At 41.5% G+C, this 22,454-nt stretch overlaps 1 protein-coding gene across 3 annotated transcripts in view; it reads left to right on the forward strand.

Annotated features, from left to right (window-relative positions):
• Window positions 1-22,454, forward strand: part of Fam168a (family with sequence similarity 168 member A) — a 127,748-nt gene that overhangs the window by 82,757 nt on the left and 22,537 nt on the right. For all 3 annotated transcript variants that reach the window (XM_076548333.1, XM_006982135.4, XM_076548336.1), the window contains exon 3: window positions 20,222-20,302. In XM_076548333.1, coding sequence (XP_076404448.1) covers window positions 20,222-20,302 — 81 coding nt within the window. The remainder of the gene's footprint in view (window positions 1-20,221; window positions 20,303-22,454) is intronic.

The raw sequence follows: 22,454 nt of genomic DNA on the forward strand, positions 1-22,454 counted from the left end.
GGAACCAGTTGCAGTGCTCTTTGAATTTTCTGGTTTCAGACTGTACCAAGCAGTATGTCCAATTGCTACAAATTCTTAAGCTTAGTGTAGTAGCACATACCTGTAATTTCAGCACTCTGGAAGTAGAGGCAGCAGGATTGGGGGTTCAATGCCAGTTCCAGCTATAATAAGTCCATGTCCCCCCAAAACAACCAACTGAAAAAACATAGCCCCCCAAAGGGGAAAAAAAGCAAGCCCACACAATCTGACACTCCTAACTCCCTGTTCCTCCTTTCCCTTCTTTTTTTTTTTACTAACAGATTAGCCAGGACTATGTTGTAATCCTGTCTCAAACAAGCAAAAAAGATGTAACAGTTTATCAGCTGAAAGACCTTGATAATTAACGAAACTGCCAGCCTACAGATACAGTGAATGATCTGATCTGTCAGTGTGACTAAGAAACACTGTCTTCCGTTGTCCTGCCTAATTCTGTGTGTGTGTCTCTGACTGTCTCTCTGACTCTGTCTGATCACCTTGTAGCGCTTTTAAGATGATCTGACAGCTGTACTTCATTTGTGTTGGAGAGGGGATATGTGGCAGCATTGGTTGTCCTCCTCAGCTGCACTCCACCTTATTGTTTTGAGACAGGCTCTTTAATTGAGCCTGGATCTTACTGATTTTCAGCTGGACTGGCTAGTCAGCCATCCCAGGAATCCTCCTGTCTCCACCTCGCCAGAGCCGGGATAACAGCATACAGCCATCCTGGATTTCTGTCCTATGCTTAGATAGCAAGCACTTTACTGATGGAGCTGTTTCCCTAGGCTGGTGCTTTGTTCTTTACACAGGACTTCCCCAATGTTTTCTCATTTAGTTTTTAAAACAGCTTTAGAGAGATAGCTTTTATTTTCCAAGTAAAATAACTGGGGATCAGCTTCAAGGTCATACTGTATAGCAGAACCTAACCACAGATTTATTTATTTATTTATTTATTTTGAGTTATGAAGTAAATGCTTTTACCACTCTGGACTATGTGGCTGTATCTTGGACACCACAGTGATTAGCATCTCAGATGAGCCAAGAAAGCAAATTCAAATCCCTGAAATTGCTAACACTCCTTTGATGTTGAAGCTGGTTTCCTCCGTTCAGAAAAGACCCCTCAGGTCACTTCACTTTTTCAACTTCACTGAAGAACTTCATGGAATGAACTGTTCTTACTCTATGGCTGCTCTCCTTATTGTTAAACCTAAAGGACTGTTTTTAGACCTCATCTTAATTTGATCTTCCGTATCATTTGGTACCCTCATTGTCCCCTTCCTCCCCGCATTTACTCTTTCCACTTTTCTTCCTTTGTTTTGGGGCGGGGTGGATAGGATGGTTTCATTTCACGCTGGCTTCAAACTTGCTAGTTCAAGGGATGACCTTGAACTTCTTTCTGATCCTCCTGCCTCCATTTCCCAGGTACAGACAAAAGTCTCATTTATACAGTGTTGAGAGTCAAACCAAAGACAAGCACTCTACCCACTGAGCTATATCCTCACCCCCCCTTCTTTTTTAATTTAAATATATGCCTTTTTGACATGTATTGGTTGTGGTCTGGCACATGTGTGTGCCAGAGGACAACTTGCAGGGACAGGATTCCTCCTCCCCAGGTTTGAACTCAGGTCATCAGACTTGATGGCAAGGGCCTTTACCCATTGAGCCATCCCACCAGCCTTCCTTGCTTTTATTGAGTCTACTACAAAATTCGGTTTTTTTGTTTGTTTGTTTGTATTTTCTTTTACTTCTTTAGTTGTAGTCTCCTTTTAGGGTTTTCTTCGTTCACGCATTGAAAGTTGGTGTTGCTCAAGGGCTCAGTTGCTACCTAGAAGCTGATTTATACTGTGACAAACATTTCCTCTGATCTTCAGATTAGTTTATTCTAGCTGTCTTTCAAACATCTCTATGATTGTCTCATACATTGCTTAGACTTATATTTAAAACTGAGTATATTGCCTTATCTTTCCCTTAAAACCTGTCTTTTTCTTTTAGCAGTCTGTGGTTTGTACCTCCTGTTCTCTCAAATCAGAAAATACTGACATTGATAGATTTTTTTTTCTCTTGTGAGAGTGTGTGTGTGTGTGTGCACGCGCGTGCCTTTGTGTGTTTTTTGCTAGGATATAAAAATCCTGAGTAGGCAAGGAAAAGCCCCTCCATTGCAATCAGGAGCAGGATGCAGGCAGAAGCAATTAGCACCCTCTAGTGTTGATAGTCTTCATGTAGACCTTAGCCCTGTAGGTGTTCCAGCTCCTGTATGGTTCTGAGGAATCAGGAACCTTAGTCCTTGGCAGCTGCCATTCTTGAATCTCTCACATTCTTGCATCTCTCAGCCTGGGTTCTGGACCCTTGGCCATGAGGAGTTGATAGCTCTCTTAGCTCTCTGTAACTCTTCTGGTGACCAGAGCCTTCAATTTCTCTTTCTCTTTTTATTCTTTTTTGTTTGTTTTGTTTTGTTTATTTGTTTTTGTTTTTCGAGATGGGGTTTCTCTGTGTAGCTCTGGCTATTCTGGATCTCTCTCTGTAGATCAGGCTGGCCTCGAACTCACAGAGTTCTGCCTCCTGAGTGCTAGGATTAAAGGCGTATGCCACCATCATCTAGCTTTTTTTTTTTTTTTTTTAAAGTTAAGACAGGGTCTCATTGTGTCTGCCGTGGAACTCTATATAGAATTAATTGGCCCATCTGCCTGACTTTGACTCCTGAGAGCTGGGATTAAAGGCATGTACCACCACACTTGCCCTTTCAGACTTTCTTTCTGCTCTTTTGTTGTTTCCCCCATCTCTCCCTTCCTCTCCCCTCCTCTTTTGTATACACACACACACACACACACACACACACACACACACTAGCAGACAATAAAAGTTGGAAAGATGGCTTAGCAGTAAGAGCATTATCTGCACCTACAAAGGACCTAGTTCAATTCCCAGCACCCATATGGCAACTCACAACCACCTAACTCCAGTTCCTAGCGATCCAGCACCTTCTTCAGGCCTCTAAGGAGTACTAGGCACACAGGTGGTATGCATACATACAGGCAGGCAGGCAAAACTATTCACACACATAAATAAAAAGAAATCCCCCCTCCCCCGCTGCCCAGAGAAGCTTTCTCTGTGTAGCTTTGGAGCCTGTCCTGGAACTCACTTTGTAGACCAGGCTGGCCTCAAACTCACAGAGATCCGCCTGCCTCTGCCTCCCAAGTGCTGGGATTAAAGGCGTGCTCCACCACTGCCACCACCACCCGGCAAGAAATCTTTAAAAAAATAAAATGCTAATGTCATTATCATTAGTTTACATTAATCATAGACTAGTTACTGCAGTAATAACTAACATTTGTAACTCCCATTAGGGTAGCAGGGCACTTTATAAACATTGCCTCCATTTGCAATTTTTTAGGTAAGAGCTGTTATTGTTTCTCATGTGTTTACTTAGTTACTTACTCATGATACTTAGTTTCAACTAAGTAACATTCCCAGGGTCTAGCTGCTTATAAAAGTCACCTTAAGCAAACTATAAAGAAACCTAGGGAGGGCATGAGATCCTTGTGTTCACAGATAAGCACTAGAGAAACCAAGAATGTTAAACACGCAGGCTTGTCTCTTCAACAGATGGGATGCATACCTGTTTTCTGCCCAGGAAGCTGGGAGTGGATGTAGTTAACAGCCTGGTGACTGTGCTGTCTGTAGGGCCAGGCCACACCTGCGTCCCCCAGACTGTTACGTTTATTCCAGATGCTTTCTCCCTAGACCTTTATCTTTAGCAGTTTCTCAGTCAATAGGACCTATCCCTTAGTAGAGATGTCACATGTACTCTGTAGCTCCGCGACCTCTTCAATGACCTAGACAACCACAGTCCTCCTCTGTGTCCTTAAGCTATAGGACCCCTTCATATGGAAGAGGTGACATGTACTTTACAGAAGAGTTTTGATGTAGTCATGCCTTAAGCTTTATTGTGATAATTGTTACCAGGAAACTTCTTTCCAAAAGTTGTACTGTACTAAAATATGGCTAAAATAAACTGCCTGGTGTCAGACTCTAGAAGTTTGAATCAACACCGGCTACTGAGTTGTGTTTAACCAGATTTCCTTTTTGCCTCTGTAGATCATTAGTCTCCCAATCCTGGTGTTTGCAGAGGGAAATCCCCCACAGAAACCTTTGATTCTTTGAGAAGCAGTTTTGCTATGTAGCCTAAATGCTAAAATTATAGGCATGCACCACCATACCCAGCATAAGTATACTTAAAAAAATCATCATGGGAAAACATACAACATTTCTGTTTTACTCATTTTTGAGAGAGGGAGGGAAAAAGAAAGAGTCAGAGTCTGTGCGTGCTTACATATATATGTGCAAAGGCTAGAGGTCATCCTGAAACATATTTCAGGAGCTATCAACCTTGCTTTTTGAGATAGTATTTGACCTGCTAGGAACTTGCCAAGTAGGCCACACAGGCTGGCCACCAACCCCCAAGAACCTGCCTGTCTCCACTTCCCTAACACTGGGAATTACAAGCTTGCACCATCAAACCCACCTTTTTTTTTTTTTTAAACACAGGTTTTAGGGACCAAACTCAAGCACTTTATTGACTGAGTTGTCTCCTAAGTCCATCTTAGCTGTCTTCAAGTATATGATTCATGACATTAAGTACATTCACAGTTGTGTGACCACCTTCATTATTTCTAGAAGTTTTTTCATCACCATAACATACATTATATACCTCTCAGGAAATCCATCCTACACCCAACTTCTGGTAACCCTAATCTGCTTTCTGTTTCTGTGAATTTGCCTATTTTAGTTCATCCACATTAGTTCAATCATATTTGTTTGTCCATTTATCTGTCTCTTCAGGTGCCCTGAAATCTGCTCTAGCCAGTAGAAGTCCTGTTGGCTGGTCTTTTGATGGTGAAAACTTGCAATTAAAATACATAATTCTTACATGTAGAGGACAAAGTCCTTATTGGCATATGTATGTGTGCTAGCTAGTTTTATGTCAAGTTGACACGAGCTTTTGGAAGAGGGCACCTCTATTGAGGAAATGTCCCACCAGACTGGCCTGTGGGCAAGCCTGTGATGTTTTCTTGATTGGTGACTGGTGTGAGAGGCCCACTGTGGGCCATACTCCACCATGGCCTCTGCACCAGTTCCTGCCCTGACTTCTCTAGGTGATTGACCTTTAAGCTGTAAGCTGAAATATAAATTCTTTTCTCTCCAAGTTTTAATCATTGTAAATTCAAGAAAAATGAAGATCCTTAACCTTGTCACAGAACCAGCAAGTACTTAAAATGGGTTACTCTATGTTATTAACCACTGAGCGCTCAACGAATTTAGGTTGATTAAAAGAATAAGTGACCAAGTGATAAAACTGCTAATAATGAAGCCTTTTCAGAGGTTCATAAGTGTTGGGAAATCAACCTTAGAGTTTGTAGTAGACACTTCGTCTAGAGGACCTCTGTAAAGCTCTGATTTACATTAGTGCTTCTATTTGTTCTAGTACTGGAGGTTAGGTGCTTGCCCCAAGCAAGGGCAGGAAAACATGTGAAAGATGATGTGTTAACTCTAGGTAAACAGATGAAACCATCCAGTGCATTTATACCCCATATTTTTGCCAGCTACTCTAGTTTAGTTTAAGAATTAGTACCACAGCTCCAAGGCCACTATGAAAGGATCTCAGAATTGTCTAATTTATATTTGCATCCCCGTTTCCAGTCTATACTCCATTCACATAGTTTTCTCTTCTCCATCCTTGTATTCATTATTTCTGATCATGAGCACAGAAAAATTGTGAAAAATAGTTTTGTTTACTTGTGTGTGATGTGGGGTATGTGTGTGTGTGTGTGTGTGTGTGTGTGTGTGTGTGTATGTGTGTCATGCTCATGCAAACATTGGATGTCTTCCTCAGTTACTCTTCACCTTATTTTTTGAGAGACAGGGTGTCCTGAACCTGAAGTTCACTAACTGGCTGGTTCGCTGGCCAGCAAGCTCTGGGGATCCCCTGCTCAGGTTGTCCTCAGAGTCACTGTGTGGCCCAAGCTAGCCTCAAACTCAAAATCCTCCTCCCTCTGCCTCCTTAGTACTTGAATTACATTATAGATAACATGTTGTGAGCTACCATACCTAGCTTAAAGCGGGTGTGTGTGTGTGTGTGTGTGTGTGTGTGTGTGTGCGCGCGCGTACACCTGTATGTATGCTTGTGGAGATCAGAGGTCAGCATCAAATGTCTTCCTCTATTGCTCTCTATCTGAATTTTTGTAATGGAGTCTCTCATTAGATGCAGAGTTTCAGGTAGACTGGCTGCCCATTGAGCCCTTGGGGTCAACACCCATATGCCCTTATAGCACCGGGGTTATATATGCATACTGCCACACTTGGCAGCTTTTATGTGACTGCTAGTGATATGAACTCGGGTCCTCATGCTTTTAAAAGGGACTTTACCCACCAAACCACCTTCCAAGACTGAAAATCATCCATATTGAAAGTGAAAACTTTGCATTATGAAAAACTGCATTTCCTAGTGCCTCCAGCATTCAGAATTTGTCTGGTTCTTAAAGAAAAACCCATGAAACCAGTTACTATTAGTTTTCAGGTTGTATGTTTTCTTTTGCTAAAAAAAAAAAAAAAAATGTTGGGCGTTATAATGAAGTAAGTATCATAATTTCTGAACCTCTTCTTAGATATGGAGAGACTTTTCCAGTACCTAGATGTGCCCAATTGTGGGTATCCAGGCTCTGATTAATTTGTACTTCATAGCAGTTTGTTTTCTATCATTCAAGCCTAGGAACTTGGTAGACATTTACATTTTTGAGACCCACTCCAGACTTAATGAATAAAAATTCTGAAGGTGGTTTCCAGAAAATTCTGCTTATTACAAGCACTGTATATTGAGATGGCTGTGACACACATAGCTGCAATTTTGTGAATGTTTGATAGTTGCTCTCTTTTCCAATTCTGTGAGCTTGTCTAGGAACCTTCCCATCATAATATCACAATTCTTTTGAATCAAAACAGCTTTGAAAGTGTGCCATATGTCCAACAAGAAGGGTGACTACCCTTTGTCAGACAGATGAAGAGGTCTTTGGGTAAGCTTCCTCAAAGCCTGAAGCTGATGGAAACTGTAGTTTCCAACAGGATAACTAAGAGTTCTATTTTTTTTTTTTTTTGATTTTCAAGACAGGGTTTCTCTGTGTAGCTTTGCGCCTTTCCTGGAACTCGCTTTGGAGACCAGGCTGGCCTCGAACTCACAGAGATCCTCCTGGCTCTGCCTCCCGAGTGCTGGGATTAAAGGCGTGCGCCACCACCGCCCGGCTAAGAGTTCTATTTTTCCCTTGTACATCTTTGGAAAACTAAATGATTAGCCCCTGAAATTGACTTTAAAGGATTCTTACTGCATAAAGTCAAAAGTGTGATTACTTGAAAATTGCTCAAATGGTGAGGAAGGTACTTGAATTGAAGTGTCCAAATTGGATTTTTTCTGTTACTGCTCCCAGCAGGAGAAGTGGCAGAAAAATCAATAGTCCTTGGTTCCATACTTGATGTTACCTCCAGCAGCCTTTATCTGCTGGAGAGAAGTTTTGTAAGTTTGTGGTGAGATCTCCATTACTTTCATCTGCATGGCAGGAGACCTGAATGCCTGGGGTATTATGATCCAGGTGGGGTGGACAGAGAGCACAGACAAGGACTACAGAACTTCCCTTCTTGACCCCTAAGCTATGAAAATTCAGATTGAAATTCGGATAAGAGGTCTGAGCACAATGGTGTGGGGATGTGGAGGACAGGGTGCAGGAGAGCACTCCTGAGTAACTAACTCTTTAGTGATTTAGGCCACTCACAATTCTAAGTTTCCAGAGACTTGGAGTGTTGAGCAAGCAGGCTGAGTGACTGATATTATTATAATCATTTGCATCATATGCATTCTCATTTCCTACCAAGTCTAGGGCTCAGTCTTTTTATATAGCATTAGTTAAGTCAGACTAGACTTGAACTCAACTCCATCATGTGGGAGTGTCTGTTAAATATCAAAAAGTGCTCCTGGGAAACTTGACTAGCAGTATCTAGATAAGTAAAAAGTTTGTGCAAGGCCCTGAGTGGTTCCATCCCCAGCACACACCCCCCTGCAAAAGTCTAGAGGTGAGGTTAGTACAGGCAACACTGACTTACTAGATAGGCCAGTGATTTCAAAACCAATATTCGCACGACTTTCAGCTTTCCTTCTTGACCACAGATGCCTGTGATAGCTCCAGGCATTGTGTGTTTTGTGTAATTAAGTTAAAAAGAAGAGCAGGGTTAGAGAGATGGCTCAGTGGTTAGTGAATTGGCTATTCTTCCATAAGACCCGAGTTCCATTCTCAGCACCTACATGGCAGCTTGCAACTGTTTGTAGCTCTAGTTCTAGGGGATCCATCTAGTCTCTACAGGCACCAGATGCAGTGCATTTAGCATACATGCTACAAAATACCCATATAAATAATAAGAATAATAGTAAAAAAAATTTTAACAAGTATAGGGGAATACCAATAATGTTCCCCTTCATTAGTAAAGCAAAGACTTTGCCAGAATTCCCCCAGCAGAATTTTTTTAATGTGTTATTGGTCAGAACTAAGTTACATGGCTCTCTTGGGCTTTAGAAAGGCTGGGAAAGGAGTATTTTGGCCTCAGTGGTAAAGACAGACAAGGCAAAATTAGTTGAGAATGAGTGATGAGTTAGCCAGCCCATAGTAGCAACCACAAATGCCCAGGCAAGTAAATTCATATCTGTTTCTCTCTTACTCTGGCTCTCTGTTTTTGTCTTAAAGACAGGATTTTGCTCCATAGCTTAGGCTTGCCTTAAAATTGCTGTGTAGCCAAGCTGTAAATGAGCTTTTCTAGCCATTTTCCTCATCTGTGCAATAAAAATAATAGTAGAACCTGTCTCACAAAGGCATCATGATGATTAAATGATAGTTATATAAAGGGCTTAGCATAAATACTCAATGTAATAAGTAGCATTAGTTGGTTTTTATTATTAGGGCTGTTATGTCAACTCTGCAAAGTAACTAACCTATTTTATAGAAGAAGTCTGAACTAGGACGTGACTCAGTGCTAGAACACTCAGCATGCACAAGGCCCTGGAATCTAGCCACAAAACCAAAACAAACTCCAGATTTCAAGTAGCTGAAGCTCAGAGCATGAAGGTAACTTTACTGAACTCTTAGTTTCAAGTGGCAAAGTTGGGATTAAACTCTATCTCTGAATCTTTAGAGTAGTTAAGTAACTTGCCTGGGATCCTTGAGCTATTCAGGATAAGGTTTTTTTTTTTTTTTTCTACACAGCATATTGCCTTTGTATAATACTCTTGAATTTCCTGTTGCAGTTTCAACTGATTAAGTCATAATAAACCAAGCAGTACAATTCAGATTAGATTGATCTAATTATTCAGCTGTTAAGATGAGGCCATGAATAAATTGTATTTCAGTGCACCTTTGATTCTATCCAACAGGGTGCATAGTATCATTTGCATCATACAAAATCAGTCTAGCTGATACCTCCTTAAGTGTTAAGGGGTAAATGGTGAAATAGCTCACAGAAATAAAATTAAACAGCCCCCTGTCCTCATTGTTATCAGATAGATGTTGCTTAAGTCTTACCTGTCAATTTTATGTAAACATGAACAAATTACTTAGCTTTTTTTTTTTTTTTTTTTTTTTTAGTTTTTCGAGACAGGGTTTCTCTGTGTAGCTTTGCGCCTTTCCTGGAACTCACTTGGTAGCCCAGGCTGGCCTCGAACTCACAGAGATCCTCCTGGCTCTGCCTCCCGAGTGCTGGGATTAAAGGCGTGCGCCACCACCGCCGCCCGGCTCAAATAAGAATATCAGTTCTCTGAGAACACTACAAACTCTTCCAAAATATAGAACATAAAAAGAACACGTTCTATCCTTCAATAAATGGCATTCGGCATTAAAAAAAAAAAAAAAAAAGAAGATGTTCTAATTCATTCTAAGGCCAATATTACCTTGATGCTCAAACCAGACACACACACACACACACACACACACACACACACACACACACACACACACACACCACAAAATTGGAAAATAATATCCCATTGGATACATGTAAAATTCTTCAACAAAAGACTGACGTTATTTGAGATGCTTACCAACATTTGCTGTTGATTTTCTTTTCTAGTTTGATAGGTTTGAAATGATAATTTGTTTCATATTTGCATTTGACTTGTTACTGGTGTGGCTGAATATCTTTTCCTTTTCTCCTCCCTAGTCAACTAATTTTTTTCCCTCTCTAAATTGCTTGGTTAGATTCTATTAGATGATTTTGATTTCTTGTTGAAATCTGAGCTTTTATTCTGGACCTCAGTCCTGTGTGGTATGTATTACAGTGTCTTCTGTCTCTGTAGTGTTAATTTTCTAATGTCATCTTTTTCATACAGATTTTTATATTTTGGTGATTTAGAGTTATCACCTATTTATGATTCTTCCTTTTTGTCTTATCCAAGAAGTACCATTTTCCTACTTTTTTCTAATGGTTTTAAGGTTTTGTTTTGTGTGTGATTTTTAGTTTGTTGAGAGGTCACACTGTGTAGCTCAGCTTGTCCTCCAACTCCCAGCTATCCTGCTTCAGCCTTTTGGATGCTGGAATAGACATGTACCACCAGCTTCAGAGTTCTGTTTTGTTGTGTGGTGGTGGTGGTGGTGGTGGTGGTGGTGGTGGTGGTGGTGGTGGTGGTGGTGGTGCCCGCCTTTAATCCCAGTACTTGGGAGGCAGAGCCTGGTGGATCTCAGTGAATTCCAGGACAGCCTGGTCTACAAAATGAGTGCCAGGACAGAGAAACCCTGTCTTGAAAAACCAAAAAGAAAAAATTTGTTTTGTTTTGTATTTTTGAGATAGGGCTTGCTCTGTAGCTCAGAATGGCTTTACTCTCACTATGTAACCCAGGCTAGTCTTGAACTTGTGATCTACCTACCTCAACTTCTTGATTGTGAGATTGTAGGTGTGCTTGTTTTATTTCTAAAATCGGAGAACGTGTGCGGGGAAGGGGAGATCTAACTTACTTTTTATATGGAAAACTATGTTTTATTAAACGTGAACAATAGTTTCCCCTTTGCTGCATCTCTTTAAATAAAATAATGAAATAAAATAGTCAACCTATGAGTGAAAAGAAATTCATGGACCAAACTATAAATTTGTAAAATTGACCTTGCTCTTTATGTGTTTAGAAAATAATTGCACAGAGGTCAGAGACCTTTCACCAGCAGCCTTTCATGTTGAGTACTTCTCAATTGCTTTCGTATATAGGGAATAAAGGGAAAGCATTCCCTGGTTAAAGATAGGATAATAGGCTGTCTGCTTTCTATTAACCTTTCTTCATTCCAGTGGATGAGAACTCTTAGAGATATTTTTAGATTGGTTAAAGAATTTCCCTCCTGAGGAACAGCACACATTTGGCCTTCTGTACTTACTTACCTAGAACAATTATATTTTGATTATCTAAGGAGACTATTTTCTTCTATATATTTTAATGGTAATGATGGTATTGTCTCTATATCAAAGACATGACCATATAAACCTGCCTCATATTTTAGCATCCTTTTCAACTGAGACTTAGTGGAATGAGTGATCTGGAAGTGGGTGGCTCTTACAATGGGTGAGCATGCTTTCCTTGAAGATGTGATGCTGTTGGTACAGCTCAGCACTGGATATCTTCCTCAGAGCAGTAGCTTTGCACTCAGCACTCATAGTTAACATCATTTACAGTTCCTCTAAAGCAGTGGTTGTCAACCTTGCTAAAGCTGCCACCCTTTAATACAGCTTCGTGTGTTGTGGTGACCCAACCATTAAATTATTGCTACTATTTAACTGCAATTTTGCTACAGTTATTAATTGTAATGTAAATATTTGATATGCGGTATATCTATATATGATCTGTGACCCCTGTGAAAATTTCATTCGGGCCCCAAGGGATCACAACCTCTACTGCTCTAGAGCTTGCCAAATCCTGTGTGAGGCTGGGTGAGTGGGCCTTGAATCCCATGTACTGACTGCCTATGATTCAGGTCTGGTGAATGGGCCCAAAGCCAGCACCACAGGCCTCCTTCTGATTTGTATTCTCACCTGTCTAGCCCACTCAGCAGCTTGGCCTCTCAGGTGATAAGAACCTTAGATTGAGCCATTCTTCTGGAACTAACAGATCGAGCCCGTTCAATTTACCATTTTCATGTGTTGACACAGGGAAACGCCTGCAAACCCTGCAGCTAGGATGTTTCCCATCTTGTTCTGCAGCTTCTTAGCACGTGACACTAAAAACAAAATTTTACTCTCAGGATCAGACTTTATAGGTCCTTAATGTCTCTGAGTTTAACTCTCTTCTTTATTCCATTGTTTTGAGTTTTTCCTTTGGGCTATAACAGTAACTTCCTATCAGAGACCTTCATTTTCTGATCTTCCCATGCCAAACCCCCTTCCATTCTGCTGCTAGGGTAGTTTTTATATAGTACAATCTTGAAATTCTCAAATATAAAACCCTCCAAAGGTTTCCTATTATTTAGTAATAAATTCATTTCTTAGCATTCATCTCTTTCTCTAGTCTGCACCTCAATCTACGTTTTCACTTACTGCAACTATAGAATGCAAACTTCAGCCAAATTGAACTGTTTGTCTTTTCTATAACTGGGATGTACATTTCTATACTGCATAAATGAGTACACTGGGCGGGGAGATGGCTCAGCAGTTAAGAACACAGGTTGCTCTTCCACAGGACCCAGTCAACTCCCAGTACTTACATGGCAGTTCACAACCATCAGTAACTTGAGTTCCAAAGAATCCAGTGCCCTCTTCTGGCCTCCTCAAGCACCAGGCATACGGATAATGCACAAACATCATATATGCAGGCAAAACACACCCTACCCCATAAATCTGAAAACCTCCTCCCATTCACTGTTCAGGCTAAAAGATTTCTTTCAGCTGGGCGGTGGCTCATGCCTTTAATCCCAGCAATCGGGAGGCAGAGGCAGGCGGATCTCTGTGAGTTTGAGGCCAGCCTGGTCTACAGAGTGAGGACAGGATCCAAAGATACACAGAGAAACCCTGTCTCAAAAAATGAGAGAGAGAGAGAGAGAGAGAGAGAGAGAGAGAGAGAGAGAGAGAGAGAGAGAGAGAGAGAGAGAGAGATTGAGAGATTGATTTCTTTCCCTGGTAAGCTATACCCAATTTTCCCAAACCCATTTTTTATTTCCTCAGCATTTAGATGATATGTTTTGCCTATAGATTATTTTATATAGTTCATATTATTTCCCCATTAGACTATTAAATTCTCTAGAAAGGAAGTACCATACTTGTTACAGAGTAAGCATTTGCTATCTGCTAACTACTGTGGTGGTGGTGGTGGTGGTGGTGGTGGTGGTGGTGGTGGTGGTGGTAACTGTCATTGTATTTGTTTACTTGAAAATACCTGACAAAAGCAATTTAGGAAAGAAGGACTCATTTTGGCTGGCAGTTCCAGAGTACAGTCCATCATGGTGGGCAGATTTGGGCAGGAGGAGTGTAAGGTATTCAGTCAGAACACAGAGTGAGATGGATGCTGGTCATCAGTTTGCTTTCTCCTTCTTATTCATCCAACACTCAGGGTAGGACTCCTTTCTTCACTTAAATCTTTCTGGAAACACCCTCCTAGATATAATCAGACGTATTTCCATGTGATTCTAAATCTAGTCAGGTGACAGTGGAGATTAACCCTAGCAATGATGAGGAAATATGGAGAATCTTTGAATCTTCGCTGACCACCATCATCAGAGTCTAGTTATGTCAGTTCAATTAACTTTTTTTTCAAATAAGGGGGGAAAACATCAGCAGGAAAGTGAATGAGGGAGGAAGAAATTTTTAATTGTTACGGGAAGGGAATTTAAAGTCTAATCAGAGTTGAGCAGCCAGAAGGAGGCAAGATTGAGATAACTGGGTGTTATAGATTTGTACTAGAAAGCATTATCAGAATATCTGATGCCCTAATATATCTCTAAGGCTGTGTGAGAGCAGAGGGGACAGATGTGCTGTGAGGGTAGAATGGATGGACCAGTGACTGAGAGGACATTCAGAGTAAGATTCAAGTCAAGAATTTCAGCCTTCAGAACTCTCTAAGAGATCTGACTACCCAAAGAAGTTCTTAGCATTCCATTAGAAAGGGTGCCTCGGAGACTCTGTTACATTCCTGTGCTGATGGCAGATGGACTCAGTCATTTCCAAGACCTCTTCCAACTCTGTAATTCAGTGCTTGCATGATACATTTCAATAATAGGAGCGTGACTTGTATTAAAGACTCAAAGTAGGAAACAAAATAGTCTTTAAAACAAAAACAACAATAATTAAAAAAAAAAAAAAACACAAAAAACTAGAGGCATCTTTGAACAAATTGACTCTGAGGCAGAGGCCACTCTGATATATGTCGAGAACTCCAGAACAGCCAGGGTCACATAAAGAGACCCTGTCCAAAAACAGCCCCCTCCCCACCTCCCCAGTTTTTACTCTCCAAAGTAACTTTGCTTTTCTAGTTTTGAAGATGAAACGTAAAAAATTTTGGCCAAGTAAGCAGAAGTCAGATCTAGAGGTTACACTGAATAGACTCGAGCTTTAGGATGTGTCTTAGTTTGGGTTACTATTGCTGTGATGAGACACCATGACCAAAGCAACTACCAAAGCAACTTGGAAAGGAAAGGGGTTATTTGGTTGACTTACACTTACGTATCACTGTTTATCATCGAAGGAAGTCAGGACAGGAACTCAAACAGGCAGGAACCTAGAGGCAGGAGCTGATGCAGAGGCTGTAGAAGGGTGCTACGTACTGGCTTATTCAACCTGCTTGCTTGCTTGTTTGCTTGCTTTTTTGTTGTTGATGTTGTTGTTTTTTCCTGGAACTCGAGCTGTAGACCAGGCTGGCCTCGAACTCATAGAGATCTGCCTGCCTCTGCCTAGTGCTAGGATTAAAGGCATGTGCCACCATTGCCTGCTTTATTATAGGACCACCAGCCTTGGCTTAGAACTACCCACAACAGGCTGAGCCCTCCCCCATCAATTTCTAATTAAGAAAATGGCCTACAGCTGGATCTTCTGGAGGCATGTTCTCAAGTCATTTTCTCTGCTGACTCTAGCTTGTGTCAAGTTGACATAAAACTAGCCAGGACAGGGAGGGTGGGGAGGAGAGTTAGGATGGGCTTTGTTTCATTCAGGCCTCAGTTCTGTCTCCAGTCTACTCATTAGTTGTGTAAGATTTGTCCCAGTATCTTCATCTCAGGAATGGAGCTAATAATACATTTTGTAGAGTTGGGAGTGGAGATTAAATCAGTAAAGAGGTGCCCAGCCAGAACATGATAGAATTAATTTTTCTTTTTTTTTCTTGCTCTCTTCTTTTGTATTTTGAAAGAATAGAGAGGGGTTTTTGTTGTTGTTTTGTTAAGGCAGAAGTCTTTGCATTGAGGATACAATAGTCATTTTCACTTTTAAGAAGTGTGTGTGTGTGTGTGTGTGTGTGTGTGTGTGGTATAGATGTGTAGAACAGAGTGGGAGCACAAGAGCCACTGTGTGTGTGTGTGTGTGTGTGTGTGTGTGTGAAGGTCACTTGTGAGGAGGCATCGTCTCTTTTGTCTGTGCTGTTACACTGCATGTCCCAGCTTGCTGGGCCAAGGGCTGCTGAGCTACTGGATGATCAGTCTCCTATTTTTTATTTTTATAACTATTGTGAATGAGATTGCTTTCTTGATTTAATTTCCAGCAAGTCTATTACTGGTGTATAAGAGCACTACTAAATTTTTAATGTTGATTTTTACTTACTGACATTTTTACTGGATTCATTTTTTTAAATCTCTACTAGTCTTTTGGTGATCATTTGGCTCTTCTTTTACTATTTGGACACCTTTTCCTTCTCTTACCTAATGTTATGATTAAGACTTCCAGTTCTGGGCCAGTGAGATGGCATAATGAGTGAAGGTACTCCATGCAGCCAAGAGTAAAGACCTGAGTATTATTCCTGTGGTCCACATGGTGGAATGAGAGAGAACTGACTCCTTAAAGCTATCTGACTTCCACATGCGTGCTGTGGCACATGCACAAATGCACATACCCACCCACCCACCCACCCTCCCACACACTCACATTTTTTTTTTAAATTTAGAAGGGGGCTGGAGAAATAGATCAGTGATTGTAGGGGGGGGATGTTTTTCGAGACAGGGTTTCTCTGTGTAATTTTGGTGCCTGTCCTGGATCTTGCTCTGTAGACCAGGCTGGCCTCGAACTCACAGAGATCTGCCTGGCTCTAATAGTTCAGTGATTAAGAGCACTTACTGTTCTTCCAGATGACCCAAGTTTGATTCCCAGCATCCACATCTGGTGGCTCACAACTACTTGTAACTCCAGCTCCATGAGATCTGATAGCCCCTTCTAGTCTCTGTTAGAACCTACACACAGGTGCACACATGCACATACTTGCACATGTGTACACACACACACACACACACACACACAAACACACACATACATACATAGTGGGAAGAGGCACACATTCTAGTATTTTATTTCTTATTATTTCTACTTATATTGCCTTCAGAAGGCTGAAGCAAGAAAATCATGAATTTCAGACCAGCTGGGATACCAGGAGTTCTTGGCCATCTTGGGTTTCCCTGCCTCAAAATAAATAAATTAAATAATAACTCTTAATTAGAAACATGGAACAATTTAGGTGGTCGTGGTGGTACATGTCTTTAATCCCAGCACTTAGAGGCAGAAGCAGGTGGATCTCTGTAAGTTTAAGGCCAGCCTGGTCTGCAAAGTGAGTTTCAGGACAGCCAGAGCTACATAGTGAGACCCTGTCAATAAACAAACAAACAAATAGAAAATTGAAGGATGATCCTGTAATTTTCCTCTAAAGTAAAAGTCATCTGAAATGACAAAATAGAAGCATGGCTGTCTGTGGCATACAATCTCTTACAGGAAGCTGAATGTAGATTTCCGTCACTTAGCCTCCCAGATTACATCCCTTGTCTCTCTTCTTGAGAAGTGGCACATCTCTAGATTGGTAATTAAGTGACAAATTGGCTACTTCAGTTCTAAAGCAGATCAGGGTAGAGTGATGAATTTTCTTTGGAATTCAAAGGATTTCTGCAACAGCATGTTAACAAAGATACATTATTAAAGCTCCAATATTTACAGTCCCAAAGAAGCATTTAGGGATTTAGGGAGTTAATCTTTGACTTCTCAAACCAATTTTCCACTGTTAGTCAGAATACCAATGAGCTGCTGAAAACTGCAGGGAGTAGTTACGTAGCCACTTACACACTGCTAGTGCAAGTTGAGCTTGATTGTCTTACTGAATGTATCGTAGTCAAGTATGTGAGGACTTTTCCCAGGCCATTTCTTACCATTCCACACTGTTGTTCTAGTCTGAGCCCCATTTTCATAATTGCCATCTTGATAGGAAATAGAATCCATGTAAGAGACAAACCTGCCTGAGGGCATTTCTAGACTGGGTTAATTGAGGTGGGAAGATGTATCCTAACTGTAGATGGCATGACAGGGTCTTGACTGAGTAAAAAGGAGAGAGCAAGCCAGCTACCAGCATCCTCTCTCTGCATGCAAGTGTGACCAGCTGCCTCACTCCCCTGCTGCCAGTGCCAGCTGCCTGGCTCCCCTGTGCCTTCTCCACAGTGAAGGATGGTACACTGAAACTGTGAGCCAGGATAACCCCTTCCTTAAGCTGTTTTCTGAGATACTTTGTTACAGAAAAGAGGAAAGTAATTACACCTCCCAACTTAGGGCCTCTGCACTGAGTGGTTGTTTGTTTTGTTTTTAACTCTAGAAGGCCTTTTCTAACACTGTCTTCTTAGTTGCCACATAGTTTCCTTCAAGCCTTTGGATATAGAACTTCTCTGTGTTATTTTACCCTGATTATTGTTTAATATTGCAGTAATCTAACTCCAATGCATTTCTTCTTTCTTTCATTTTTGTTTTTGTTTTTCCAGACAGGGTTTCTTTGTGTAGCCCTGGCTGTCCTGAAACTCACTTTCTAGACCAGGCTGGCCTCGAATTCAGATCCTCCTGCCTCTGCCTCCCAACTGCTGGGATTAAAAGTGTGCCCACCACCGCCCAGCTTACTCCAATGTATTTCTGATGTTCTTGCTGTTCCTTTTTTTTTTTTTGTCCACACTCAGGATTTTATTTTAATATTTATTCAGTGCCTTTTCCAGCTCTTTTAGATTATAAGCTCCCTGAGAGCAAACATGTTTTATGCATTGATAAAAATCTCTAATCCAGTGTTTGACACAGAGTAGTTACTCAAGTATTTAGTGAATGGATGAATTTTGAGACTAGTCCTAGAACTCTCACTATGAAGCTCAGTGTGGCTCATACACACAAGGATTGGCCAAAGAATTAGGAGTTCTAGTCTAGCCTGAGCTACAAAGAAAAATCCTATCACAAAACAAAACAGCACTCACTGGCAGCCACTGTCCACACCAGACTCTTCTCTTCACACACCTTACTCTGGCAGCCATGTGTGACAGACCCAGTATGAGTAAGATTGCAAAATTTCCTAAGTTGAAATTGAAGAAGACAGAAATGCAAGGGAAAAAACTTCTGCCTTCAAAAGAAAGGCTGAAACAGGAGACACAAAATAGGCAGATACTATCAGTGTGCCTTGCATGTCCCATAAGCATTGCCTCCTGATTTTATTTCCTTTTTTATTAATTAATTGATTAATTTGTGTGTATAAGTATTTTGCCTGCATATATGTCTGTGCACTGCAGACAGAAGCCAGAAGAGGCACCAGATCCTCTTGAACTAGAGCTACAGATAGTTGTTAGTTGCTCTTTGGGTCCTGGGAATTGAACCCACATCCTCTGGAAGAGCAGCCAGTGCTTTTAACTGCTAAGCCATCTCTCCAGCGTCCAATATTAGTACTTTTAGCTGTTTGATTTTCTGAGCAGCAAAGAGGTTTGGGTCAAGTTTAAATGACTGTACTACCCCTTTCACATTAAAGAATCAAGTAGCGCTGGGCGGTGGTGGTGCATGCCTTTAATCCCAGCACTCGGGAGGCAGAGCCAGGTGGATCTCTGTGAGTTCGAGGCCAGCCTGGTCTACAGAGCGAGTTCCAGGATAGGCTCCAAAGCCACACAGAGAAACCCTGTCTCGAAAAATCCAAAAAAATAAATAAATTAATTAATTAAATTAAAAAAAAAAGAATCAAGCAGCCCTGACAGTGAAGGCTGGCCTGGCAGTCTGGCTGGCAGGGAAGGAGAGCTTGCATGCTGGTAAAGGAGAAGATGGATGAGAGTTGTTAAAAATCTCAGGTAAAATGCAAGAGGCCTAAGGTATTCTGAGGTCTGTAAAATGCAGTGCCAATTTTTTAAAAATAATTTATTTTTATTTTATGTGCATTGGTGTTTTGTTTGCTATGTATGTTTGTGTGAGGGTGTCAGATCTTGGAGTTACAGGCAGTTGTGAGCTGCCATGTGGGTCCTCTGGAAGAGCAGTCAGTGTTCTTAACCACTGAGCCATGTCTCCAGCCCCCAGTGCCAATTTTTTTTATGTTCAAATGACTTTAATTTAATTAGAGTACACATTTAAAAATATACAAGTAAAAGGTTTTAAAACCTGTAGAAAAAAAACTAAAAAAAATCTTGGAGACACCTTTTCTAAAAATCCTATTTATTTATTTTTATGTAAATAGTTATTTTACCTGTATGTATGTCTGGGGATCATGTGCATGCCTGGTGCCCACAGAGGCCGGAAGAGAATGTCAGATTCCCTGAGACTGGAGTTATACATGGTTGTGAGCTGCCACGCGGGTGCTAGGAATTGAACCCAAAGCCATTGGCAGAGCAGCCAGTGCTTGTAGCCATTAAGCCATCTTTCCAGCCCAGACTCTGATCATTTCTTTAGAAATGAATTCTAGAAATAACTTTTTAAAAGTAGATTAGATCACCAGTGAGGACTAGAGGCTTGGGAGTTACCAGTGGTTACAGAGTTTTTATTTGAGATGGTAGAAACGTTTTTAGGAACATACAGAGGACAGTTGTATAACACTAAGAAAGTATTGAAGTGTTCTGAATTACCCAAAGAGAATATGAGTTAATTTTCTGATCACTGTGTATATAGTCAGAAATAGCCTGTGAAGAGACTGAAAGCCAAGCCTCCCTAGTCCCCTTGCCTAACCAAATGAGGCTTTTCTTCTGTGTCTTTGTAGGTTACCCCACAGCCTACCCGGCAGCTGCCCCTGCCTACAATCCCAGCCTCTACCCGACCAACAGCCCCAGTTATGCTCCAGGTAAGCAACGGGCGGGGGCGCAGTGGTGAGGAGGGGGAAGCAGGCCTCCATTTGTGAAAACAAATCCTCCGGTTGGCCCTTCTTTTGAGACTGCCCTGGAGTCAGCCAGTTCTGGCTCGATTCTCTTTGACATCCCCTCTGGGAACTGGGGCAGGACAACCTTGGGGTGGGAGTAGAGTAGAGTCCCTTTGTTGTCCCTGGGACTTGAGGGTGGCCCCTTTTTTCTGTGCTGGAATATATGAGACTGCTTCATCTCTCTCAAGCAGTGTCCAAATTAATGTTTCCCTCAGTTTTGCCTGAGGCTGCCATTGGGAATCACTCTCTTTCTTTCTTTCTCCCTCCCCCCATTCCCTTCCCCTCTCCTTCCCTCTCCCTCTGGGGTGTAAATTTGGAATAGAGTGAGAGACTTGCCACCAGAGTAAGGAGCCTTTTTACAGGCTGAGACAGTTTGCTTGTTTTTCAGAAACAGAAGACATACAACACTTTTGAACAGAGAGATTGAAATGGGTTTGAAATACTGAAGGAGGTGCTAGGCATGATGGCATACACTTATAATCTCTGCACTTGGAGGCTTGGGCCACAAGTGTGAGGCCAGCTTGAGTTCATAGTAAGAAAGAAATCAAAAAACAAAAACAAAAAAACTGAAAGAAAATATTGAAAAGATCTTTTTTTCTTCCTGTTTTGGGGCCAGGAGTGTTAGTGGTGTTTTAACCACTGATCTAACTCCTGGGCTCAGTCAGTGCTTAACACCCATGATCAGGAGAAGGAATGGGCACTATGGTTTGGAAGTCCTGGGTTTGAAACCAGATTAGGCTTCTCCCTAGGTATATAGCCTTAGGTGTATAGCCCTGGACAAGTCACCTCACCTTTCCGAAATTCATATGTAACCATTTACCTTAGGGTTGCAGGTGATTTTACATAAGTTCTTTAGTCACTCACTAAGCATTTGTTGAATGTCCTCTATACTGGGATAGAAAAAATAAAAGTTGTCATCTTTGCCTGCAGGAGCTCATAGGTAATTTTGGACCCTTTCATATTAATAATGATGAATTGTACTACAATACAGTAAGTAATATATAAAGAACAGATGCAGAACCACAGTCTACCTGGAGGTGATAGTAGGGACTCCACAAAGGAACTAACAGTAGAGACTTGAGGCAGGCAGAAGTAGGAGGTGCCTTTAGAAGCACTCAGGGGAGGAGGGCACATTACAGGACAGAGCATGCCTGTAAAGGCACAGTGGAGGCGTGGAACCCGACTGCCGAGCCTAGAACTAGTAGAAATGGTTGGAGCATAGACTGAGAGGGACTGATGAATCTGAACTACAGACTACAAAGAACAAATTTGGAAAGACCTTAAATGTCATATCCTCCTTCCTCCATTCTCCTCTGCCTCCCCGGAGCTGAGGACCGAACCCAGGGCCTTGCGCTTGCTAGGCAAGTGCTCTACCACTGAGCTAAATCCCCAACTCCTCACCCCATTTTCTTATTTAGTGAATATTATGGAGTTGAAAAGCCCCCAGGGATTCTTTAATTCAACCTCCTTTGTGATTAAGACATCCTGGAGAAGAGCTGTCCCATCCCACATTACCTGTTAACTGACAACAGCTTATAGACTAGAATCTTGGGCAGATTTCCTGTCCTGTGCTTTTCTGTGCCAATCTGGTACTCATTCTGCAGGTATCTCTTTCTTCTGAAGTGTTTGAGACAGAAAAGAGCATGGGCTGTATTTGAACCCTGGAATTATTATCATATTACATACATGCTGTGAAGTTACAGGTATGGTAGTGCATGCCTTTAATCCCAGCATTTGGAAGGCAGAAGCAAGTGGATCTCTAGGAGTGAGTTCCAGGTTAGCCTGGTCTATATAGTAATTCCAGGCCAGCGAGCTCTACATAATGAGACCCTTAAAATAACAAAAACAAAAAACTACAATTAATTCTATGTTTCCTCTGTGTCGGCAACAATTTGAAGCTCTTTATGGGTATTAATTTGTTTTATATTACAACAAACTGAGTACTTTATTTTTCACAATTTCCAACTGGGAAAATAGAAACTTAGAGAAGTTCAGCAACGAGAACCGCATTCTGGCATCCTGCCTCGGTACCTGAACTCCTAACCACCTGTGGCTGCTGAGGCAGTGGGAAGCACGG

Source organism: Peromyscus maniculatus, chromosome 1 (assembly GCF_049852395.1).
Source record: "Peromyscus maniculatus bairdii isolate BWxNUB_F1_BW_parent chromosome 1, HU_Pman_BW_mat_3.1, whole genome shotgun sequence".
NCBI lineage: Eukaryota > Metazoa > Chordata > Mammalia > Rodentia > Cricetidae > Peromyscus > Peromyscus maniculatus.